Source organism: Camelus dromedarius, chromosome 6 (assembly GCF_036321535.1).
Source record: "Camelus dromedarius isolate mCamDro1 chromosome 6, mCamDro1.pat, whole genome shotgun sequence".
Classification (NCBI taxonomy): Eukaryota; Metazoa; Chordata; class Mammalia; order Artiodactyla; family Camelidae; genus Camelus; species Camelus dromedarius.
In genome coordinates this window covers 66,155,291-66,175,572 of record NC_087441.1, presented here as the reverse complement: position 1 = coordinate 66,175,572, position 20,282 = coordinate 66,155,291, and the positions used below count along the sequence as shown (strand labels likewise).

The window sequence follows — 20,282 nt, the reverse complement described above, 5'->3', positions numbered from 1 at the left end:
AGTGGTGTTTATAGACCTTATTATTATTTTTTTTCTTTTTTAAGGTCTTACCAGTGATACAGCTTTGGTTAGACACGCTGCAGGTGTGCGTATCTCATCATAAGGGAACATATCATAAGGGGAAAAAAGGCTTATTTTATCAGTAGTCTTTGAAGTAACCTACAGAAGAATGACTAATGCTAAGGAAAATATTTAAAATGATGTTACCTGTGAATAACTTGTGATTTCTTCCTGACCCATTCATAAATCATACTACAAATTTTAAAAGAATCAAAAGTAGATGTTGTACTACTAAAAATTGTCCTGTGGAGCTTTTAAAGGCATCTAGTAGAATAGCAGTTAATCCCAAACCCCCCAAATTCTGATTCTATTTTAAAAAAGTATTCAGGAGTGAAAGGTTATGGATTCACATGGAAATAAATCCTTTAAATACCTGTACTTGTAAATTATTTTCATATATGATGAGCAAATTCCTTGTGGTTATCAGGCAATACTTTCCACATTCACTTTGTATGATGTTTATTATTAAAGTCTTTGCTTTCTTCCTATTGGAAACGTGCTGAGCAGAAATGTGATCAGATGTCTTAGGGGCATTCAGTATTAATTGAAATGGTCAGCGGACTTGAAATAAATACCAGCTTAGATGTCAAGGCATTTTCATTCTCTCTAGGTTCTTAGTGATGAGAATAGACAAATAAAAATCTCACTTTAGGAAATGCATGAAATAGGAGAACGAGAAGGAATGTCATGGTGGTTGGGAAAAAGTTTACCCTAAACCGTTATTATCTGATACTGGGCACCAGTCAGCACTATCAGGAGTTTTATAGAATAGAGAAGGATTAAAGGAGAATATCTATTAAATGGTAGAGGGTCGGCCTGAAGAGAAATAAATTATGAAGTAAGTATGGACATGTGGTGGGATTGTGTATCCTTTGACGTAGGTGATAGGACAATATTTCTTGAATAAATTCCTATTTTTTCCATCAGAAATAAGAGTAGGCAGGCCTTTATTCTGGACTCAGGGAGGAGCAGATCTGATTGGGATTTGATATCAGCGTGGGTGAAGGTGAGCACTCAGGTGTGAATCAGGGACTAACATGAAGACTCGGCCGGCCGTGCGTCAGAGAAGAGTCAGGCAGAAGCCTTTTCTGCTGGGAAGTATTTTCGGAGAAGAGTTGACCTGAAAGTTCCAGGATGACTGGGTGCTAGGCAGCACTGAGGCTTAAATCAAAGCTCTCAAGTCATGATGTTTCTGAATTCCAACATTCAGAACTTGATCAAATAAAGCTTTGTTACACCATTCAGAATAATGCCAAGGTCAAGATGAAGGACACAGGGGGAGGGTATAGCTCAATGGTAGAGTGCGTACCTAGCGTGCACAGGGTCCTGGGTTCAGTCTCCAGTACCTCCATCAAAATAAACAAAGAAACCTAATTACCCACCCCCCCCCAAGTAAATAAATAAAATAATAAAGTAAAAGTGATTAAAAAAAAAGATGACATACCTGGGCAAAGTCCAGAATCTAACAATAAAGAGCTAACATTTATTCAGCGCTCATGTGCTTTCCATGTATTCCATTTAGTCTTCTCAACAGCCCTGTAGGGGGGAGGCTGGCCTGCAGGGGTTCTGCAGTAAGAAGGACCACCCCGATGTCCCGCGGCATGGGATTATAGCATTCTCCAAACACAAGCAGTTCTGGGAACTGGAGTTTGTTTTTAGCCTTCCTCATCATTTTACGGCTTGTGACCGTTTGCTCTTTTTGGCACATTTAACAGGTACCATTGGTCATGTGTGTTCATGATGGACTCTCCCCAGACCACTCTCACTCTGGCTGGTTCCCTTTTCGGACTTTCCAGAGCTTTTATTTATTGCCTATACATATTCAACTTTTATTCCTTCTTCCTTTTTATGCTTGCTTTTCAGTTGTGTAATATGTTTAAATTTTGCCTCATCAACAGCGTCTTAAAGTTTGTATTGCTTTTGAGCCCACCTCATTGTAAATAATCCACTAAATTTGCATAATATATTCCATACTATCCTTTCTACCTTGACTTTAATCAAGTGTTAAACAGCTATTAGGAAACTGGTTATTTTAAATATATTTTACAATGCATGAAATGTTACTTTATTTTTTTTTTTGATTTTCACAGGGCAAACTCAGAAAATGAATCTCTTCCAGGCAGTAACAAGTGCCTTGGATAACTCATTGGCCAAAGATCCTACTGCAGGTAAACTTTGTGCTTGATTATGGTAGCTATGTTAATTCAGAATTGAACATTTGCTGGAATTATTTGTCTGGGGCTTATTGGATAACATTTTATCTATTTCAAATTTTTAAAAGCTCTGAACAAATGATTAAGGCTAAATAACCCAATGATGATATTAACACATTTTTTCTCCTCTAATTATGAATTAGTTCTCATGTATATTTGACGTCATTAAGTTAACTTTCTCCCATAGTACATGTGGTCCTGATATTACATTGACACCTTCTGGATTTTTTTGTTCTTTTACCGTGTACTCCTGTTTCTGTAGCATACAGAAAAAATGGAAAAATTTGTTCAGATATCTATTTATAAAATGAAGGTAATTATCTTTATAAGTCACTTTATCTTATCAAGTTAATTATTCATATAAAAGCAGTTGTGCTGCTGTCTGTTTTCTGAATTTGATTGACTTGACTTCATATGTATATTTAATAAGCCTTGGGTTTCCATTTGAAAATCTCTGTTTTAAGTTCAAGTGAAAAAGAGGTGATTTTTTTTTTAGGAGGAAGTGAGAATTAAACTAGTGGCTGGTTAGACCTGGCTTTGTTTTGAATGCTACCTGAGAATGACTGGTCTAGCTGCATAGATGAGGCTGAGTTATTTTCTTGAGGCCTGCAAAGCTGGTGAGGTGCATTAGTGGGACTGGAATTGAGCTTTGCGAATACCCATTGTTTGGTTTTCTTTGCCTTCCTACAAAGCACCCCTCAGTTTTCACCTAAGCTCTTCTTTGCCTCCTGTGTCCCACCCGACTTGCCTCCTTTCTCTTTCATATAGTTCCAGTCACTTTCCAGTTTTGGGACTGTCGTCTCCGCTTGAAATGCTCTTCCTCCAGCTCTTCAGATTGCTGACTCTCACTGTATACTGTGTATTAAAAAGAAAACACTGGCCAGGGACTCAGGAGCCTGCAGTGGGAGTCCCGTTCTGCCTCTTGCTTCCTGGCTTGTTAAGTCACTTTACTCCTTTTCTGGCCTCCTGTCCTTCACGGGTAAAACAAGATGAGATTCCAGACCAGTGGTTCTTTCTCAAGGGGGCCGATTTTATTCCCTTTTACCCCCCTTACACTTAATGATGTCTGGAGACATTTCAGGCTGTCACAGTTGTGTGTGGGCCACCTGTCACCCACCGGGTAGAGACCAGGGGTGCAAAGGACAGGCTGCTATGACACAAGAGACTGATCTAGTCCAAAGTGTCACTAATGTTGAAATTGGGGAACCTTAGTTTAGCTCTGCGGTCCATTTTTGTTTTCTAATTTAAAATGTGAACATTTAAAGTACTTACTTCTCATTGTTAGTATTGTTTAGGGATTATTAAATAAAATATGTTCTTTAAACGTTGTTTTTCAGTAATATTCGGTGAAGATGTTGCCTTTGGCGGAGTCTTTCGATGTACTGTTGGCTTGCGAGACAAGTATGGTAAGCTAGTGTCTTTTATATGTGAATAGTATTCCTGTAGAAGTTTTACTTAAAGATCTTGAAAACAGAAAAGAGTTTTTAACAGAAAAATGTTAAAATGTTGGCCGTATCCTCACCGTATGGATGGGTTCCTTTTCATTTCCATGGCCTCCCACAGACTCGTTTGACCTAGATTTCTCCAAATGTCTTCTAACTGTAGCATCCTTCTGATCTAGTTCATATGACATGTATTATAGATTCCAAAATAGTCTTCACTAAATGTATTGTTTATCATGTCATTCGTAATCCGGGAATCTTTGATCTCGTATTGCTGCCTACCTGAGCCACTTTCAATCCCATTGCTTCTAGGTCAAGGTCCTTCCCTGTTGGTCTCTGTTAATAGATTTCATCTTTTATTACTTTCATTGGTCAGGGTTCTCCAGAGAAATTGAACCATTAGGATATATCTATATGTGTATAGATATATGTGTGTGTGAATATGTATTATATTTATGTATCTTTATCTATTTGTGTGTATATGTATTGATATCTGCATCTATATCTTTATATTGAGAGAGAGAAAGGGAAAGAGAAAATGAGAGAGATTTATTTTTTAAGGAATTGGCTCACACCATCGTGGGGGCTGGCAAATCTGAAATCTGTAGGGCAGGCCAGCAGGCTGGAAACCCGGGCAGAGTCTTAACAAATTTCTTCTTGTTTGGGAAACCTTCGTCTTTTCTCCTAAGGCCTTCAACTGATTGGGTAAAGCCCACTCACATTAAGAAGGGCGGTCTGCTTATTTACAGTCTACTGATTTACACGTTAATCACATCTAAAAATACCTTCACGGCAATATCTAGACTGGTACCTGACAGCCGGGCACCATCGCCAAGCCAAGCGGACACACATCGTTAACCATCACACTATCCTTCCACATGTTTCTTCCCCGCGGCTCTCTGTCTTTTGCCTGGCAGGTGATTGATTTCTGCCTACTGCTTTCACTCATTTCAGTTGACTCAGACTTAAAACCATCAGAATGCATTTTGGCCCATCCCAGCATTCCCACTGCTGACTTGCTGTGTAAGGAATGTGTTTCAGCCCCTCACTGTTAGGAGTGCCTCTGAGGTGCTTTGACTTTTCCTTTCTTTTCTCAAGTCTTGTCTATTCTGGAAATCAACAAAGCAGTTCAGTTTGGGGAGTAGTTGACGACTGCCTTTCTTCTTACCTTTGCCACTGCTCTGTAAAGCCCCTGTGTGCAGAGTAAGGAGTGAGGGTCCTTAAGAGTTTGTATTTTTTTCCTAATTGTTCCTCCTTCTTCCACTCGTCTCTGAAGTTATATTATACCTGAATCCAGGAAACCATAGCATGTTCCACTTACCAGGAATTCTCCGATGGTTCTTTTTCCCTTTACAGCAGGTTGATTTTTCTTGGTCCTGTCCCTCTGCTTTCTCCTTGCTGTCTATTTTAACAGCTGTTCAGAGTTTGAGATAGTTGGACCAATTTCGGTGATCTCCAGCTATCTCAGCTTCAGCTAAATTTTTTTTCACATACAGAAGAGTCTCAGTAAACATTTACTTATTGAATGAAGGCATGAATGGTTAGTCTTTACTAATCCCTGCCCACCTCCCAGGCAGTTCATTTCCTTTCTTAGATTCTTAGAGCACTGAGTTCACATATCTATCACATGTCACATTGTAATTATTTTTTATGTGTCTGTCACTCCCACATGGACAACGTAAAATCTTCCAGCCAGAATCTTATCCATCTTTTGTCCCCAGGGCCTGACAAGCTTCAGCTAATTCTGATTCCCAGAGATTTTAGATCTTAAAAAAAAATTAAAGCCTTTATATATTTGATTTCAAAATGCATATGCACTATAGAGAATTTGGAAAATGTAGAAAAGCATAAAGAAGAAATTAAAATTGTCCGAACTACTGGAGATAACCTAGAAAAAAATCACTCTACATATCTTGGTTTATATACTTCTCAAGCATATTTGAATATGTTTGAATATATTTATATATTAACTAATATTTAAAACATAGAACTAACTATACTTTTGCTTTTCTCTTAAGGATTTTCATCTCTGTTTACATTGCCCATCTGTTCTTGCCTGCAGTCTACTTTATCCATTAGAGACCTTAGTGTATTAATCATGGTTGTTTAAATTCCTGGTCTGATAATTCAGGCATCCCTGCCATGTCTGGTTCTGGTGCTTGCTCTGTCTCTTCAAATTGTGTTTTCTGCCTTTTGGTGTGCCTTTCAATTTTTTTCTTCAGAACCAGACATGATGCACTGGGTAAAAGGAACTGCTGTGAATAGACCTTTCCGGGTGTGGTGATGAGGTGTGGGAGTGGGGAGCGTGCTATAATCCTTTGATTAGGTTTGTATTTTCAGCCTGTTCCACTGGACAGTGAACTTCACAAATACTTCTCATTCTTTTTCTCCCCTTCTCAGGTAGGATGGGATGGGATGGCTAGAGTGGGCTGGGGTTGGGTGTTTCTCTTCCCCCATGTCAGTGATGTTCTGATGATACCTAGCAGGTTAGACTCTGGGTAACTAGTTTTACCTGAGGTCAGGGCTTCTTTATACATGCTCTGGCGTACTTCAGAGTGGATCCTTGTCCGCTTCCCCTGCTGGAAGCAAGAGACGATTTCTCTCTGATGTTTACTGTGGAAACCTGGTAGAGCTCACAAAATTGTGGGGGGCCCCCTGTGACTGGGCCCCCTGGAGTCTTTAAACTCTCAGACTTGTCCACACTGAGCCTCCAGCAGTTGGCCAGTTACAGCTCAGATTTCCCACGGCCCTGGTTCCCGCAGTGGTTTTGAGATTCCCCCCATTCACCTGTCTGTCTCTTCAGTCTTGGGGGCAGCGCCTTGCTCTATGTCCTTGCCTCTCTAATGGGTCCAAGCAGAGTTGTAGATTTTGCAGTCTGTTCAGTTCTTTACTTGTGAAGACGGAACGGCAACTGCCAAGTTTCTCACACATGGAACTAGAAACCAGAAGACAACTTACACTTTTGTAATTTAGTCTCGTGTGTCTATGCCGAGCAGCCTCTAGCTTTCACTGCTGCATCTTGCCAGAGCATCTTCTACATATTGCAAGTTATGTTGTAATTGTCTTCCCATGAGATCTCTGCACAGATAGCTTCTTAAAGGCAACAGACATTTAAATCATTGGTGCATCCCTAACTCCTAATGTAGCATCAAGTGATACTTATGGAGTGGATGTTGAGTATATCTCCCCTTCACTTTCACACCAAGACAGTGGCCTGCTGCCTCAGAAAGGGGATTTCCTTTTCTCTGGTCCATCTGTGTTGCTGCAGAGGGCATTATTTCAGTCTGTTTTGTGGCTGAGTAGTAGCCACACACACACACACACACACACACACACACACACACACACCCCACATCTTTATCTATTCATCTGTCGATGGACATTTGGGTTGCTTCCATGTCTTGTCTGTTGTAAATAGTGCTTCTATGAACATTGGGGTAAAAATAACACATCTTTTAAAAATGATGTTCTGCCCTTTTGAGTATAGGCTGGGAATTTTAAGCTATATAGAAACAGGCTTGGCTTAGTCTTCTCTTTAAGTTAAAAGAATCTGTATTTATTGAAAAAAATTTTATTGACATATAGTTGACTTACAATACTGTGTTAGTTTTGGATGTGCAGCAAAGTGGTTAATTTATATATATATATATATATATATATATATATATATATATATATATATATATATATATATATATACACACTGTTTTTGGGGGGGATTGTTTTCCATTATAGTTTATTACAAGATATTGAATATTGATCCCTGTGCTATATAGCAAATCTTTGTTGTTTAAATAATTGGTACTTAAAAGAATGAAAAATATTGTGTTGATATAGTTGAATGCATTGAGTTAAATGACAGCAGGAAAATTTCTTGTGATTGATTCGCTTTCTGGGGAGAGCTGAGTGTTGAGTGAGAAGGGACCGGCCAGTAGGTGGCAGCCTACACTTTGAAATGAGACTGTCCCTGTTGGTCTTGGACCAGTACTCTCGCACCGCGGAGAAGCCTTTTAAATTCCACCAGAAGGGAGATTCTGAAGGATTTTGGGTTAATGTTGTGATATTGTAAAGTTGAATACTGTTGAATATTACAGAAGAAGAAATTGAATCACTATGGACGATGCTGTAAAGAAAGGAAGGGAGGTAGATAGAGCCCTTTGGTCCTCCAGATACCACAGACGAGTGTGAGTTTAGCACCACTAAACTGCGTTCCTTCTTCCTTGTTCTTTGACAGAACAGAATGTAAGGAGTGCTTGGACTCTGGAAACAGAAGGACATAACCTCATCAACCCATTGCTTACCAAATGGCGGTTTTAATATTTTAGGCCAGCAGATCCCTTGATGGGAGCAGCAGCTGGAATGGGGGAGTTGTAGGGAAGCAGGGGATGGGAGGCGGGCATGAAAAGTAGCTGCTTTTTAGGGTGTGTGTGATTTTATGTTGAATACCACATGTCCTTTCATTTATGCAAGTAACGAGACGGATTCCGCACGCCATATACAAAAATCTGCCCTCATTATTTTCATTCTTTGTATGAGAGTGTTTGTGTTTTATTCAAATAAGACTTTGGTGTATTAATTTCAGGGTACATTTTTATTTAACACTATTCTGTACTGAAATGAACGTGGCCAGGCTGTGGTTCTTAAGGCTGTATTTTGGTCCACTTGGAGGAAACTCAGGTGAGGAGAGGAACAGCAGAGGACTTGTTAAATTAGTCTACAGACCTAAGCATCTGCCTTTTCACGGGGTTTGATGTTTTTCCATCACTCTGTTCATTCCTGCCCACCACGACTGTGGCCTGTCGTAGCCGCTTGGGCACATGGATATAACCACTCACTTGTTTTCTTATGTAAACATCATAGAAATTGTATAACCAGATACTCTAATACACGGAATTCAGGAAGGAAAAGTAGGGCAGGCATGTGGAGAAGGCGAGTTTTTCTCTGTAACCTGCACATATTTTGGAACTGGCTTTGGGCTCCAGGGTCCTCATCCGTAAAGTGAAAGGGAAGTACCGTCCTTGCAGACACACAGTTAAATATTCTTTATGCTTTTATCTCTTTTTAAAAAGAACATATTTGCTTAATGATTTGATTTCCTTTACATTTAGAGGTTTTATGAATATAACAGTTGTCATGTCATATTAGAACCGTGGACTGCCTTAGGCACTTAATTTTCTCTTAAGAAGTCCCTTTTCCAGTATAATAAGTTTTAAATGTAGAGGCTGAAGGCAGAATCTTTTGACAAGTCTTATATTTTTTCCTGAATTATGAAATTAACATCTTCAACAGAAAAAAAGTGACCTTGCATCATATGTTCTTGCTACAAAGAAAGGGTTGCTTGGATGATGGTTCTACTCTTGGGTTTCATGTCAGGGCTCCACTGAAGAATGGTAATCTGTGAGATGGGGTTTGGCCTCTGGGCAGTTGAAACTAATTTTACTTCAAAAAAAAAAAACTTGGTAAACTGATGACAATTTTTTAGGAATATGGATTACATGTTTTTTTCCCCCTATTGAAGTATATACATTTATGACTTCAGAGCAGATTGAATACCAGATACAGATTGTAAGATATCTAACTGTTTTGTGAATTTGGAGTAAAACCATGAATCCATAGTAGCAGTATTTTTCTGCCTTCCTTAAAGTCAAGCCCTTTAAGTTGCTTCTGTCCACTAAAGTTCCTTTGTCTACTAAAAGTACATATGTGGAGAACTACTTAAAGACTGTGTTCATATGCCTTTCTTTTTATCTTTTCTTTTTATCCAGTTGAAGGAGTTGCCCTCAAAAATGGGATGAAAATATTATTGGCGTCTGCTTCATTTAGATGAGTTTCCCTTATATATTGCTTTAATGTCCTTTTGTGAATTTTCTTTGCAAAAAAAAAAAGATTTTAGAATCTACAAAAATTAGAATTGGTATAAACAGTCACTGTATTTCATTTTCTCTGAAAATCAGAGTGAGGATCCTCCCAGTTGGCATGTTGACTTAACAAATAATATTTAAGAAAATAAGCTATTTAATCTATTTTGTAGGGTGTCAGAGCTGGAGAGAATGAGTTACATATCTAGTCCAGTGACTCTCAAGTAGGGGTGGTTTTGCCCCCCTGGGGGGATCTTGCCATATCTAGGGATATTTTTTGGGTGTCACAACAGGGGGTTGCCACTGGCATGCAATGGGTAGATGTCAGGAATGCCAGTAATCATCCTATGATGCAGAGGGCAGCCCTCCAAACAAAGAATGATCTAACCCCAAGTGTCAATAGCTCTGAGGTTGAGAAACTGAAATACTGTAGAAACTGAAGTTCTGAGAGGTTAAGATGTTACCAAGTTTTCCAGGGGCAAGTAGGTGAACCAGATCTGGAACCCAGTTCTGCGCTTTTGTACTACATTGTTTTTCCTTTTTATTTAGAAATGAGCAGCTCATTATTATAAAAAATGAGAAATATAAGGAATATATAAGGAATTTTAATAAACGAAGCTCGGGGTTTTGATTATTCATGGAGCAAAAAGAAGCTTAATCCATATGAAAAAGTTGAAAACAATGCTTTCTGTGACTCCTGTGAACAAGCTTTTTGACGGGTGCATTAGGTTATTCTGGCAGCTGCTGCTTCAACTATTTTTTTTCTTAGTTGATTAAACAATAAATGCTAGAGCTGCCAACAGGTGTTCCCTTTGACATTTTAAGCATCAGTCAGCGTGAAGTGCCCTTAAGCCAGTTCTTCTCAACCTTATTTGACGATGGCATGCTTTTAAAATTATCAAATGGGAGCACCAACGGGGACTTAGGAGATGGGTTTGGACTAAAGTAGGATCCCAGGAAAAATGGGTGTCAGAAAGTCTACAATTGATTCCTGTATCTTTTTCCCTTTACAATGTTTCTATGTTATTTTTAATTTTATTTTTTCAGAACAACGCCTTTTATTTTTTGTCTTTAAACCATCATAATTAAGAATTAGAAAAATGAAGCTCTATCAAGAACAACAATTAAGTGAGAGTAAAAGGTCTCGTTTTATTTTTTCACTGTCAAGTATGACATCTATCATTGGTCCGTTTAATATGAGGGACGATGTTGCTAAGTTAGCTTCCTAAGTCTGGTGCTGGGTCTCATCAAAATCCCCTTCTAGACTGATACTTTTAACAAGGAAAAACACAAACTTGTTTCTTCAGCATTTAGTATTTCTTGGATTTGGATGCACTGGACATTTTAAATTGTTTTAGTTTGGACAGCTCACTTATTAATTTTTTATACGTTGAAGCCAGTGTTGTTTTTTTTTAAATTATTTTACTTTTCATGTGTTCAGAATTGCTGCGCATTTGACGCGAATCTTTTTGAATGATAAGGCTTTTCTTTTTAGATCTTGGAAATGACCAGGGGTGAAAGGGGATCAGGATAACAATTTCTATATGGGCTGTTCAGATTGTACAATATTTAGGCATCCCTGGGTTCTCCCATCTTGTTTCGTTCAACTTAAGGAAACGGATCACAAACCCTTTAAATTTACAACTGAGGATGCTCTTCTAGAAGGAGCGTGCTTGGTGGCCATGGCAGCTGTATGGAAATGTAACGTTGATATGCTCCCATGCTGAGTTGCTGTTGTCACTTAACCTGTCTCAGGAGGTTTGAATAGAAATGCATAGTTTATGACATAGCCAGACAGTCTGTGCTCAGTTCTAACTTGGAATTCCACTGTTTAGCACCTTCCATGCAGTTATAGAGTCACCTAATAATTAAATTCACCAGGAAAAAGGATTTTCTAGTCCAGTTGCGAGTAGCCAGTAAAAATAGCCCTGCGTGGGGGACAGCACTAACATCATCTGCCAGATCCTTGTTGAGCTAGGCCTTCTATGTAAAGTCGCAGAGGCTTGGAGCCCAGTGCTTTGTTTTCTGTTCCTGTTCAGTGTAGGGTTCTTGATTGCTTTGATTGGCAGAGGGGATGAGGGCTCAGTTAAGTAGAGGTTGGCAAGTATCACGTGCTAAGGAATCACTTGGGAAGTCTGTTGGACAGAAGGTTTTTGGTTTCCGAGTGAGCAGCTGCACCCAAAGGCAGCATCAGCCACCAAGTGCCTGACCTTCTCCAGGGGCATCCTGCCAGCCCTCTCCCCCCTAGGGCCTCTGGCCACCAGCCAGAAGTGGTGGCATCTGGCCAACCTTAAATTAGCCAAGAGATTCTTTTTCTGTAGTTTTGGCTTTTGGACGCTCGAGCATTGTTGGTAATAAGGGATTTCTCCTCCTCTCAGTTACTGGGCAGGCTGCTCCTTCAACCCTCGTCTTTTTCTTTTCTGGTCGCTGCCAGCTTGGAGTCCAGCAGAAACAAAGAGACTTGTTTCTGAGCCGAAAGGGAACACACACAAACACAGTATTATATTCTTAATTAATCACCATTCTGTAGATGCTGAACTTTGGCGTTCTGTCCTTTAAAAACTGAAGGTTCCTCAAAACTCAAGAGGAAGCTTTTCTATCATTTTAGGAAATGTGAATTAAAAAAATTTTTTTTTGGTGTAACCTAATTATTTATTTATTTCTTTATTATTTTTTAATGGAGGTACTGGGGATTGAACCCAGGACCTCATGCATGCTAAGCACGTGCTCTACCAGTGAGCTGTACCCTCCCCTCAGGAAATGTGAATTTTTGACTCAGAGGAAGAGGGGAACATGTTAAATGGCATAAACCCATTATATTATTCAACTCTAAATACTGATAGAATAGACATGAAAGAGAAGAGTTCTGCCGCATTCTGAACAAATTCCTTTGTCCGAGAGGGCCACTGAGACATTTGCCAGAAGAAGGCACCTTTTCTTTTGTTAAAGGTTCCATGGAGTTTCTTCTCAAGGGCCATTTAGCTTTTAATTACTCTATACAGGTATATCAAAGCAGGTTACAACTCTGCTCACAGTGTTGAACTCTTTCTCTAAAAAGAGAAAAGTTAGATATCGTGGCATACAATTGTTGAACTAATGTGTTCTCTTAAACGGCTTCATTCATCCCGCAATCTGCTGACAGCGAACCAGGCGGGGAACCAGGAATCTCCAGCCTACCCTGCCTCTCTTGATTTCTGTCAGATACTTAGAAGCAGAATTTGAGCCAAATAGTCTCAATGAAGCATTGCCCTCTTTCACTTCTTGCCAAATTACCTTTATTCGCTGTCATATAGTTCACATTTGCCAATTTATTCGCCTCCATGTCTAGTTTGCTCTGTTTTCTTTCTGCAGGCAGGCGGCAGCTCACCACTCAGCTCTGCCTTCCAAGACACTTAAAGGTTTCAGTAAAGTAAAATTTCAGTAAACATTTCTTCCCAATTTTTCCAGGCCAAGGGATCCTTAGGTGATTCATTTTACTAATGGAGCAATAGCCAAGTGACTGAAAAAGCTTTCCCTGTTCAGATTTCCTTGTGGCCACGTAGGGCTATTGCTGTCACTTAGCTCCCTACCACTTCCCATTTCTCTCAGAACCATCTCCGTATTCCAAGGAATTGCAGGATCGGAGAACAGACATGGTTTTTTGGAAGAGTAGTAGGTAGGTACATGGCTTTCAGTGGGTGAAGAGTCTAACAGACCAGGATTTCCTTGCTCAGTGTTCTTTTTGCAGGTCCCCTTCTGGGATCATTTGTACCTACTTGTGGTCTCTTGTGGGGTCTTTGTTCAACAGCATGGCCCTTTCCTCCCTAATTTCTGCTGGACTGCAAGGGGATCGGGCCCAGTTGTTAGCCTTTGATGCATTTTTCTCCCTTCCAGACCACGTGGACTCTTTTTTCTCTTGTGGTTCCCTCTTGCGGAGGCTTTCGCAGGTGGTCACTGTCTAGCCTTGCTTGTCCTCTTCTTGCCACCCCTGTGTGAGCAGGTGTAAGTGAATTGATGTCCATCCTCTGGAGAACAGCCAAAAAAGGCCTGAAGAGGCCTCTGTCTATGGTGCAGTGACGTGGGTCATGGTCCCCAACTTTGCTAACATTGTGGGATCTGGTGCTCGAGGTGACGTCAGCTCTCATCAGTTCCCCAAAACTACCACATGCAAACATAACATCCAAGTGAAAACAACGGGCTCTCCATGAAAGTGTTAGATTAAGATGAGCCATCTGGCTTCAGTCTCTCACTAGGATGCCTCCCCTGAGCTCCTCCTATGGAGATAGTCTGGAGCCTCTGCTACCTGGCAACACCATCCATTTCTTTTTTTTCTTTTTTCTTTATTTTGTTGGGGGAGGTAATTAGGTTTATTTATTTATTACTTAGTGGAAGTACTGGGGATTGAACCCAGGACCTCGTGCATGCTAAGTGTGCGCTCTACCACTGAGCTATACCCTACCTCTCATCCGTTTCTTTGTTTGGGTCAGTTTTAGAGTTTCTGCAGAACTGTAAGGTTACCACTCAAAATAGCCCCAGGTCAGTTCAACTGCGTGATGCAATTGCTCGGCCAACTGCTTGAGAGTGATGAAGGGACAATGAAGGCAGTAATGAGTGAATTACACTCGGTAGAGAAAGGCTGGCATTGGCTGTTACCATTGCCACGTTGACCAATGGGCACAAGAAGTCAGTGGTTAATATTAAAGGGTCATCTGACAAGTAGAAAAAACACCCTGGGACTTTGTCTCAGACTAAGGCGCTTCTTTAATATGTCGTTGGATTACTCAGGTTATTTTCCTGGTTACAGAGAGCAGAGCGTGAGGCCTGAGAGCTTGCTGGAGATGCCACCCGAGGAAGGTAGGAGCCTGTCAGTTGTGCGTGTACGCATGTGGGACCAGTATCTGACATAGGTCTCCAGACAGCAGTCCCATTCCCCTCACAGCACTGTTGCTCAGCCGGGCCTGAAGGTTGCACTTCTCACCCTAGAGATTCTGAGTTCCTGGTCTGGGGTGTGGCTAGGGTGTTGGAGTTTTAGAAGGTTCTCGGGTGATTCAAATGTGCAGCCAAGTTTGGGAACTACTATTCTAGAAGGTACTAAAAATTTTAACATATCGTCTCTGCCTTTAAGGAAATCTAGTACACTTGATAGGACAAAGCTTAATTCCCTGGGGAGTAAAGTAACAGTGGTCTCTCGGGACATCTTTGTTCAGTAGCAAGACCCCTTCCTCCCTGTTTTCTGCTGGACTGCTAAGGGATCAGGCCCAGGGTGAAATGACAATATCAAATGATGTAAGATGTGCCCAGCAACTTTCTTTTATTTAGTCCTGAATTTAAAGCTTTTTTGGGTGGGGGATGGAGTAATTAGGTCGGTTGGTCTGTCTGTCTGTCTGTCTGTCTATCTATCTATCTATCTATCTATCTATCTATCTATCTATCTTTATTATTATTATTTTTTAATGGAGGCACTGGGGATTGAACCCAGGACCTCTTGCATGCTAAGCCCGCACTCTACCACTGGGTGATACCCTTCCTAGTCCAGAATTTGAATGACAGGAGGTGAGTGAAATTGTGTGCTGAGAATTTTGGTAGAAAATGATGGCTAAGATTTCTGGAAAAAGAGACAATCAGATGTAGTCATCAACATCTGTTCCCTCCCGAACCTCCCACTAAAATGTCAAGTGATCTTTCGTAAATGCCTGAATCTACAAAGATAGGGAGAATGCGACTGGAGGTAACACGAACAAAATGTTGGAAGCTGGAAGGTAAAGGGCACAACAGGATTGGAAAAACAGAATCTGGAGTGCGCAGTGGGGCAGACAGGAACCAGCCTCGCTTACATCACAGAATTACGCAGAGACTTAGGAACTGGCAACACCCATACCTCTGGGGACAAGAGTGAAGGGAGGTGGGGCACCAGAGTGCAGAGAATTGGTTGAAAGTTTTTACAAAGCCCTCAGGACTCCAGCCTCCCTCTACCACCTGGCAGAATCCTGGAGGTTAACGTTCCATGGGGAGGGTAGATGTAAACCAGTTAGATGTAAGGGAGGCTGAAAAATCCAGTATTTAATGTGTGTGGGCATGTGCTCAGCTAGAACTCTGGGGTTATGTTACTGTAGAAGAAAGAGAATGAATATTGGGGGATCATTTGCGGTCAGTACTATACCTAGATGTAGAGGTATTTGCTACAGAAATGTTATAATATTGTAATGATAACAATGGTGGTGATAATGGTAGCTGCCAACTCTTCACAGTGCTTTCTACGTGCCCAACCTTGTTCCAGGAGCTTTCCATATATTAAGTCACCTCATCATCGCAGTTCTGTGAAATTAGTTCTGTTATCGCATTTTGCAGATGCAGAAACTGAAGCACAGAGAGGTTAAGTAACTTCAAGTTTTCACAACCAGAACCAGTCCCAAGGCCTCATCTTTCCATGATTAAACCTGACATTGTGAGGAAGTTTCAGAAATTTAAGTTTCAAATTAATGTTGTTTACTGTACTGGTTTTGTATTCTCTTTGGAAAAAAAACTCTTCTAATATCTGTGCTTGATAAATATAAGGCATTATTGCTAATTTTATAAAACTTTGATGTCTGTACAAATTCAAGTAACATTTGAGCACAAATTTAAGTTAACATTTGAAATTTATTTTTTGTTTGAAGTAGGTTCATGTATTTTGAATACTGTTGTAGTAGGGGGTGAATGACATGATTAAATTGGTAATTGAGAACCTAACTCTGGCCACCACATTGGGGAGCTGTGAGACTAAAGGCACGGAGACCAGAAGTGGGATGCTTGCTGATTATGCAGGATTTTAAATTTTGCTGTGCATCAGGATGACTTGGAAGGCTTGCCCAATCTTAGATTACTGGACCCTGCCCTTAGAGGTTCTGATTCAGTAGGTCTGAGGCGGAGCCCAAGCCCGATTTTTAGTTATAGTAGTTTTCCAGATGTTGCTGCTGCCGCCCCTGGTCCGAGGACCACAGCTGGAGAACCACTGAGTCTATCTGAGAGGTAGTGAGACTCTAAAGCATGGCAGGAGAGGGAAGATGGATCAGGAAGGGGTCCATGAGGAGTCCGTCAGGGAGCATTGATAAGACTTGTGATCCTTTGCAAGTGGAGGCAAAAGGAGAGTAAAGGACGTAGAGCAATTCAGGGATTAAATATCGAATGAAAGATTGAAAAGTTTCCCCTGGGTCTGCAATTAGGAGGCCATTGTGACTTGTGACCTAAAAAATAAAAGCCATTTTCATGGAAAAGTAGGGTGAGAAATAGATTAGAGGACTAAGGCTTTGAAGACATGTGATTATCCCACAAGAGCACAGAGAATATAGATTTCTTTAATTCCGAAACATTGGATTGTACTCTGTACCATTGCTTATGTTAGCTGGCCATCTGGTTCGGACCAGGCTTCCATCGTGTTATGCATTGTGATACTTTCTGGCCTTCCCCGACCCTTTGCTTAAAAATGGATCTGATGTATAAAAAGTGTTTATCCAGTTTATTTCAAGTGAAACTCGTCCTTCTGCATACACACATATTAGTTTTAGATCAGTGTAAGAGCTGTCACCTTTCTCTTCGTTGTGTTTGGGGACTTTCAAGCTCTGCCTGCCTCTGGGATCCTGGTCCTGGATGCTCAGAGCCAGTCAGATTGAGAACTTCAGAGTTGTTGTGTGAAATTAACTCTGTTAATATCCCATTTTGCAGATGAAGAAACTGAAACACAGAGAGGTTAAGTAACTTCAAGTTTCCACAGCTAGAACCAGTCCCGAGACCTCATCTTTCGGTGATTAAACCTGGCATTGTGATTAAGTTTCAGAAAAAACTCGATTTCAAATTAATATTCTTTAGTGTACTGGTTTTGTGTTCTCTTTGAAAAAATTATTCTAATATTCAATTCTTGATAAACATAAGTGATTATTGCTAGTTTTATAAAACTCTATCTTGGGGTTTCTCTCACTGCTGTCCCTACTGTGACTGTCAGAGTTAACACCCTCGTTACTTTTGGTCTGAATGATTCTAATATTTGTCAAGAGTCTTTCTTCTCCCTCTCCTTCCTACTCCAGTTCGTGTTATATACGTCTGTGGGAGGAATTTTTTCACAATACAGCTCTGATCACAGTGCTTCATTGCTGAAAGCCTTCCCCAGGTTTAAGGGTAAAGTCCAGTTTTCTTAGCTTGTGTTTAAGACAGTAAGTGGTCTGGCTTTGACTTTTCTTCCCAACTTTAGTTTTTTTCCCCTGTAGTTTTGGCTGCATCCACACTGCCCACCAGTTGCCCCCGGGCCCCTCTGCCTTTATGATGCTGTTTCTGCCCCTCAGAAAATCCTCCCCCTCTTTCAAATCTGACCTGTCCTCCTGGACCCAGCCACATCTTCCTCTGCCTTTACCAACTGGAAGTCATCTCTCAGTTATTCTTGTCCGTTTCCACCTGGCCCTGCATCTGTAACTCATATGCTTATTTTGTCCCATATTTTACTTATATTTTCAATTTATCTTCATATTCCCCACGATGCCCGGAACAGTGCCAAACATGGAAATTGGTTGAACAAATGGAAGAGTGGGAAGCCAGTTGTCATGACTTAGGGCAAATAAAGTGACGATTCATTTAACTGACACAGTAAGAATGTTATATATCATGGAGGACTTTTTTTTTTAATTGAAGGATAGTCAGCTTACAATGTTATGTCAGTTTCTGGTATACAGCATGTTTCAGTCATGCAGATACATACATTCCTTTTCATATTCTTTTTCATGATACATTACTACAAGACACTGAATATAGTTCCCTGTGCTTTACAGTATAAACTTGTTTATTTTATATGTAGTAGTTAGTATCTGCTAATCTCAAACTCTCCATTTATCCCATCCCATCCCCTTTTCCCCCTGGTAACCGTAAGTTTGTTTTCTATGTCTGTAAGTCTGTTTCTGTTCTATAAATCAGTTCATTTGTGTCTTTTTTTTTTTTAGATTCTACATATGAGTGATGTCATATGGAATTTTTTTTTTCTGTTTCTGGCTTACTTCACTTAGAATGACAATCTCCAGGTCCATCCATATTGCTGCAAATAGCTTTATTTTCTTTTTTTATGGCTGAGTTGTATTCCATTGTGTGTATATATGTATGTCTTTATCCAGTCATCTGTTGATGGACATTTGGCTTGTTTCTATGTCTTGGCTATTGAAAATAGTGCTGCTGAACACTGGGGTGCATGTATCTTTTTGAAATAAAGTTCCTTCTGGATATATGTCCAAAAGTGGGATTGTTGGATCACATGTTAATAAGTTTATTTTTAGTTTTTTAAGGAATCTCCATACTGTTTTTCCATAATGGCTACGCCAAACTACATTCCCACCATCAGGATAGGAGGGTTCTCTGTTTATCATGAATGACTTCTAACAGGATTTTTTAAAGCTGCCATAAGTGAGGGCTTAAGGGACCTCTTTACATATAGTCTATCAACTTTGTCATATCTTTTTTTGATCAGAATTCTTTTTTATTTAACTTAATTCTTAGTTTTTGATTGTGTTCTAGATAATTTCAGTGAGCTGAATACTAGTTTTACCATATGTGGGATATCACTATGTTATATTTTGCTACTTATGGCAAGCTTATTAAGTATCACCTGGATGACACATGTGTGTGTATATGTGCAATGCACATGCATGTATGTATATTAATATGATGACCAACTGTATTTTCCCACACAGTGATTATTTGTTTGATGGATTAGTGGGCTCACTAGCCTGCTCAATGGTCTACACCAGTTATTTTCTACTTTTTGATAAATTCCATTGATGTTTTCTGATTCCTGCTTTTATTGACTCACAGGAGGGTGAATTAGAAGCATGCTGTACACAGGTACTTAGACTGCAGAAGTGATGTGTAGGATTTGTTGGTTATAATTGATTTTAGAGGATAAAACATCTAGAGCTAGCAAAAGAAGTGATAATGTTATAGTTTATAAAAATTATAAAATGTTTCAGATGCAGAATGGAGTGATGTGGTTGAATCTTGAAAATTAACTTCTTTTTTGGCTAAGCATCAATCATTGGGGGCATTTAAACTATCACTTTTGGGGCCATATTAAGGATTATAATTATGGTATCTGTGTTTAGCTCTGCCTGTATGTGGACCTTGAATTATTTCCTGCAGCCCTGAGACTCACAGATGCTTTAAAGAGAGCTGATACAGTTAGTGAGTGTTGTTTATTTTCTGGTTAAAACTGGTTCTTCATTCTCTCGAGTTTTATTTTATTAATAGCTCTTCAGTTTGGACTTAGAATTGGTTTAATGTCAACTTTCTCCTGTTTACATAGGGGAGAGCTCATTTATTTTTCATGCTTCTTTGTCATGTTGTTCCCTTTGCTTCTGAGAAAAGGGCACCAACCTGTTTAGATAGGGACGTTTAGGCTATTTATAAAGCGAGGCAGGTTAATTGAAATTGACAGCTTGGTAATGTCCTCCTCGGTGAATGACGCACATGGGTTTTAGATGATGTTGGCGTGCTGTGTTCACTTACAGTCAGGCATCAGCTGGAGAAATTTGTGTACTTTGAGCTCTGGTGTTGACGTAGGTACTGGGTATGGATATGTTTTAGGAAACATCTTATTTCCATATAAATGAAGGAAGATTAAAAAAAATTAGATGGCTTGCCTTTAAATTCCAGCTGGTATCTCAAGGATGATGAAAGTATTTCTTTTGACTTTCTGGAAAAACAGCTTTGGTTGTATTCAA

The 20,282-nt window shown here is 40.0% G+C and overlaps 1 protein-coding gene across 1 annotated transcript in view; it reads left to right on the top strand.

The window, feature by feature from the left end:
* The window catches only part of BCKDHB (branched chain keto acid dehydrogenase E1 subunit beta), a 195,647-nt gene that overhangs the window by 5,988 nt on the left and 169,377 nt on the right, over positions 1–20,282 (top strand). Inside the window, exons 2-3 of the mRNA XM_010997550.3 lie at positions 2,151–2,228; positions 3,611–3,679. Coding sequence (XP_010995852.2) covers positions 2,151–2,228; positions 3,611–3,679 — 147 coding nt within the window. The remainder of the gene's footprint in view (positions 1–2,150; positions 2,229–3,610; positions 3,680–20,282) is intronic.